At 28.6% G+C, this 6,071-nt stretch overlaps 1 protein-coding gene across 1 annotated transcript in view; it reads right to left on the reverse strand.

Annotated features, from left to right (window-relative positions):
- Positions 1-529: 529 nt before the first annotated feature.
- The window catches only part of LOC101238359 (kinesin-like protein KIFC3), a 98,565-nt gene continuing 93,023 nt past the window's right edge, over positions 530-6,071 (reverse strand). The window contains exon 12 of the mRNA XM_065792901.1: positions 530-765. Coding sequence (XP_065648973.1) covers positions 623-765 — 143 coding nt within the window. The 3' untranslated portion in view covers positions 530-622. The remainder of the gene's footprint in view (positions 766-6,071) is intronic.

Consider the following 6,071-nt stretch of genomic DNA (forward strand, 5'->3'; position numbering starts at 1 on the left):
GAGCAAATTCTTTTTTTTTTAAATTTTTACTTCTTATATTTATTTGTAATGGAATATATATTTACAGAAAAAGGTGTTAACTTTCAAAAAAATTTTTCTTAGTAATATTAAAAGTTCTGAAAAATATTTAAGGGTCTTGACCTCTAAAAAATTTATAAGCGAATTCTTATAACTTATTATTTATTATTTAAATATTGTTACATTGAATGCATTTAAGTAAGAGAAACGTTTTGAATGAATTAATTGAAATGGGACAACTTTTATAAAACAGAACTTAATATAAAGTACCTCGTTTCGCTGCAAATAACATAAAGTACCTCGTTTCGCTGCATAAAATTTTGCTTTTCATAACTATTCTTTACATAAGTAAATAATAATAATAAAAAAAACTATTCTTTACAAAGTAAATAATAATAATAAAATAAAGTAAATAATAATAATAAAATAAAGTAAATAATAATAATAAAATAAAGTAAATAATAATAATAAAATAAATAAGGATTAATAATAAAATAAAGTACGACTTTACTATTGTGTAAAAAATATATTTTTACTTTTATAAGGATATTATATTATAAGTTTTTTCAAACTCAACATCGTTTATCTTTTTATAAGTAATGTCTTATGTTTTTACGATTTTTTTACTGGCTAGTCCAAGTTCAACATCACGTATCCTTTCAGCAAAACTCAAACTTAGCACAGTTTCACCAGAGTTCTTTTCAACGGGAGAAACTTGTACAACCATTAAAGTCTTAGAATCTCCACCTGTAATAAATAAATATAGTGTAAATAAAAATAACAACTTAATATATTTTAACCAAACATATTTTAACTACGTTCAAACCTCAAAAAAAAAATTTTTAAGCAATAAAATAGATGAAGTAAATTACAATCAAAAACAACGATCATTGGAGCTTTAAATATTTGGTATTACACGGCATAGTAGTGGTTCATGGTACAATATGCGGTAGTGGTGTAGTGGCAGAGCGTTCGTTTTATATGCAAGAAGTTTCAAGTTCGATTCCCTCGACGTCCCTCGCTCAACTTAATTTTTCGCGAAGCGGCTTTGCTCGTCAGCGGTTTTGTACGCGTTTCAGAGTTAAAGAGATGAGAGAGGATTGTAACGACAAAAACTAGTCACCTCTTTTGTATTTGTATTGGATTGTAGTGGCCCTCTCAACCTTGGGGAGGTGAAAAACATTAAAGAATATGTATAATATATATATATATATAATGTAAAAGTGCTGTACACTTCAAGAGTGATGAATCCAAACTACGTAAAGTTTATAATTGTAACAGCTGTAACACACAAACATAATAAAAGTTAGTATTTATTCATCCAATTTGTTTATGAAATGATACCACGACAATATATACTGTAGGCCTTGCCAACGTGCAAACCGTATACCTGACTGGGGAACGTGCAAACCGTATATCTGACCTATTTCAAATTTTGCTTAACTTTAGTCGCCATTATAGTGATATCAAAATATGGGTGAAAAATGTTGCATTATGAATGCACTATAAATTATTTATCTGCAAAAAAGAAATCTGATAATTTAAAGCAAATCTGATAAAAAAAACAAATGTGGATTAAAGTAATTCTAAATCCAAACTTAAAAGTAACTAATGACACCGAGTTTGTGAGTTGCATTGGCCGATAAATTTTCAAAAATAAATAGTTAGAGGAAAATTACGTCCTAACTTTCCACCATCTGTTTGGCCTGGCATACCTGTACCTGTCTTGACAAATTTCCACCTATCTTCCTCCATTACGCTCAAAAACTCGTGCTTCTTCGTGTTTTCGAATTTTGCTCAAGATAAACTATCAACTTTTTTAGAAAAAGTTAGAGTAGCTTTTGCTGAAATGGAAAAAATTCTTTTAAATAATGAAAGAGATTTAGGTGTTCCATTAGTATGCTTTATGATTAATAACACTATTCATTTACAATCATAAGTTTGTTCAAATGGAGTTCCACGTTTTTTAATCAAGAGGATTTGCATTTTAAATTTTATCACTATATATCAAAAATCAACACATTAGAAGGAATTTTACGTTATTTGAAGTTTTTAATTCCTTGAAGAAAAGAAATTCTAATTCAGGAACATTTTGCTTCTATGGGTACACAGTGCACAGTGGGCCAGAATGGCAAATTTTGAGACAAAACTAAAAGCTAATTTATTATTAGTGCTACATTCATCAAGTTTGGCACGAATACTAATAAGGTCTGGGCTTTTTTAAAGGTTTTTTCTTATTATTTGGTTGCTATGGATACCTTATTTTGCATAGCAACAAGATATTTTTGTGAGTTGCAGGTTTTTTATTTTAACTATACGTGCTATGCGTATTTATATAAAGTCAATGTTTGAAAGTAGTATATTTTTTTTAATTGGTTGCTATGGATACCTAATTTTGCATAGCAACAACCTTTTTATGCTGGTTGAAGTGTTTGTTTGTACTGTGTACAGTATATTTGGTACTTATATTTCTTATTGTTTCTATATTTCTTTTTTTTTTATCGGTTGCCACACTTGAAAAAACGGTTTTGTCCACTACCTGGGCATTTGTGCCCAGGTAGTGGACAAAATGTATCCCTCTCTTACATTACCCAAATTTTCAAAAAACCTAGCTAAAGATCAAAATATGAAATTATTATTTTTATCTTGTTATTTTGTAATAGCATAAACTAAGTTCTATCGCAATTTATCCTTTAAAAAACAAGTTCATAAATTTCAAAGTTAACTATACCGTCGCAGTTAAACATCTGCTATTGAAAACATATTTTTTTGTGGTTTTAAAAACAATAAAAGTATTTGACCAAATTATTTAATCGAAAGTTTATCAAAAAAAATTTATCATTGCTGATAAGTTTATAAAAATTGGGCGATGCTTTTAAGGTAATAATATTGTTTTTTAGTATAGTAACTCTTATTTAAATTCATGAACAAAATATTTATGAAATGTACAGTCTAGTTTTTATTTTAGAAAATGAAGAAATGTGAATTACACTATTATATAAGATAAAACAATTTGATTATTTTATCTAAAGATATCAATAATATTTTAAGTACATATATTGGTGGTAATAGTTTAAAATTGGATCAATTTATTGTGTTTTAAAAAAGAAAATGGAATAAATGCAAAATAAATAACTTTTTTTTTTGAAAAGAAATTTAGCTCCTGGTTAGATAAAGACTTATATGCAAAAACTAAAAAGTTAAAAAAAGGCGGAAGACCAACAATTAATTTCAATAAAGCATCAATTAAAACAAAACAAAGAAGAATAAGCAATTTGGTGAAAGAAAATACACCAGAAAAATTATTATTTGCTGCAAGTAAAAAATGTAAAAAAATTTACCAGGCGTAAAAACATTTTCAGTTGATGAAGCGCTTGCTTTAATTTTAGATTGAGGGCTGACTAAAAATGCATATCAACTTATAAGATTTGCAGCAGCAATTAAAGCATATAATAATGTTGAAGAATCTAAAAAGCAATGCTATCCAGATATAGAAACTTGGAATGTTGACAGTTATTCAGCATCAGCATTAGCTTATTAATCTGCATATTAATGCAGAGTCTCTTAAATCATACTGCATTAAGATTGGTCTCTTTACAAAGTAATGCTTTTTCACAAAGTTGCGCATCAAGATTAACTTTAAGATCAAAAGTTGGTTTTGATGATGCAACAGGTCAGGCAATATACAAACAATTTGCGCCAGATCAAAACGTACGCAATCTTAGTATTGAAGGAAGCCTGTTTACTACCTGCTTTGTTCAATTAGAGTTAAGTGGATTTATTGGTACAAAAAAAAAAGTAATCTGGCTTAATCCTCGTTCTTCTTCAACAATGTTTTGTAGACCACTAAGGTTAAGATATGTAAAAGAAACAAATGAAGTCATCAAAGCAGAGGAACAGTTCATTGAAGTCAAAATTTTAAATTTTCAAGTCAAAAACTTGAGTTAACAGTCTTATAAATTGGTTTAACGGTGCAACATATATTAGAATTAACCATGATAGATGGAAAGGTTGTTAATGCACTGTCTGAAAATGTTGCCCAGTGTGTGGAATATTTCCATTCAAGATGAATAACATTGATGCATGCCAAAAAAAAAGTAACGATTTACAAAATGAACTTAAGTATGGCTTGTCAACATTATATGCATGGATAAAGTGCATGGAATGCTTTTTACATGTGGCCTACAAATTTGAAATATAGAAATGGCGAGTATATGGAGCTGTTAAAAAACAGTCTGTAAAAAAAAGAAGAATGAATTTCAACGCAAATTAATTGAAGAACTTGGTTTGGTTGTTAACATGCCCAAAGCTAATGGCTCTGGCACTAGTTATGATGGCAACACTGCACTCATGGTATTGATATTCATGGTATTTTATGGTACATTGTCATGTACCATAAAATACCATGAATATCAATACCATGAGTATTCATAAAATTTTTTTTCATGGTCATTCAGTTATAAGAAGAAAGTCTCTTCCAATAGTCATCTTTTCAGAAGAAGCTCAAGAAGCAACAAACAAACTTCAAGAAACAAAACAAACAAAAAAAATCATGAACATTTTAGTCGTAAAATGTCCAGAGTGAAGAATAATGAAAACATACTAAGACGACTACTGTTCATCTGATCCATAGATTAGCAGTTTGAGAAAACCAGTATCAAACTCTAATAAAATTCAACTTCCACATGAAGCAATTCAACTATTAAAATTGTCAAGCTTTAAACATGATATTTAAGTTACATTCTTTATTAGAACAATTTTGTTATTTTAATTTGAATTAGTGGTAAAGCTACAGTGCAGTGTTTTATAAATAATTTACAATTATGTTTTATCTTTGCTATAAATGTAATATAAAGTTTACAACACTGGCGTAGAAACAAGGGGCGAAGAGAACGATCGCTACCCCCTCTTCCTAACCAACCCAAAACTCCCATTTTTCATTCTAATTCTAATTCTGGCTAGTTTAGCCCCCTTTATTTTTTTCAGCCCATCTAACTTTCTTGACCTTCCAAAGCCACTGGTTTACAATACTTTAATTATAGATAAAGTTTGTTTTAATATATTAAATTTACAGTTATAATTAACATTTGCGCAAATTCGGAGTATTTTATAAATTTTGTATAAAACTGAATATGACAACAAAAAGCTTGTTACCATAAAAAATGAGGTAACCATAGCAACCAATAATAAAAAAATAGTTAATGAACCAAAATGATACCTATTAGTACATTAAACAATTTGTTGAAAAAATTTTTTTTTAACAAATTGGCATTACTATCCAATCAATAAAGGATTCTTTGGTTCAAGTTAAAGCTATAATATGCAATGGAAAGCTATAATATGCAATGGAAAGTCTTAGAAAGATCAGCTCGAGATGGTTGACTAAAGATAGTATTTTCTTAATCTTCAATTATGTTCGCTTAAAAGCATTAGAAATAATGGCTCACTGAAAAAACTGGTCAATTAATTTTTTTGATATTGGAGTATGTAAAGTAGCATAATTGGATCATATTTAAAAACTTTACAAAGTCAATCCAAAAATTTAGTTAAATTATCCAACTTAAATGAAATTTCAATATTTCTAAATCTAATTATTAGGCAGTCAGATTCTACCTGTTTAAGAGTATTTTGTGACAAAACTTACCATGCTTTAATTGATCATCCAGGATTGCAGCATATAAATTGGATAGCTCACATAAATATGTCATTTTTAGTAAGTTTTCTACTGATTGGAAAAGAATTCAACGAATTGGAAAAGAATTTAGCAAATTGTGCCAAGGTTCAAGAGGTACATATTTCATATCATTACAACAAGTGATTGAAATGCTTTTGCTATCACTTGAAAACCCAGCTGTTGAGATAAGTCTTGATACAAATTGTCTATTGGATGAGCCCTCTGCTGAGATATTTGACAATCTACCAGATCTTGAATCTTTTACTTCTCTTTATACAAATATGGCTCTTATATGTATCGCAGTATTTAACTCGTAGGGATAAAGGACTATCAGAAAATGAATTGCTAGATAAAACCACTTTTTACCACCAAAAGTATG

The sequence above is a fragment of the Hydra vulgaris genome, chromosome 03 (assembly GCF_038396675.1).
Source record: "Hydra vulgaris chromosome 03, alternate assembly HydraT2T_AEP".
In the NCBI taxonomy this organism is placed as follows: Eukaryota; Metazoa; Cnidaria; class Hydrozoa; order Anthoathecata; family Hydridae; genus Hydra; species Hydra vulgaris.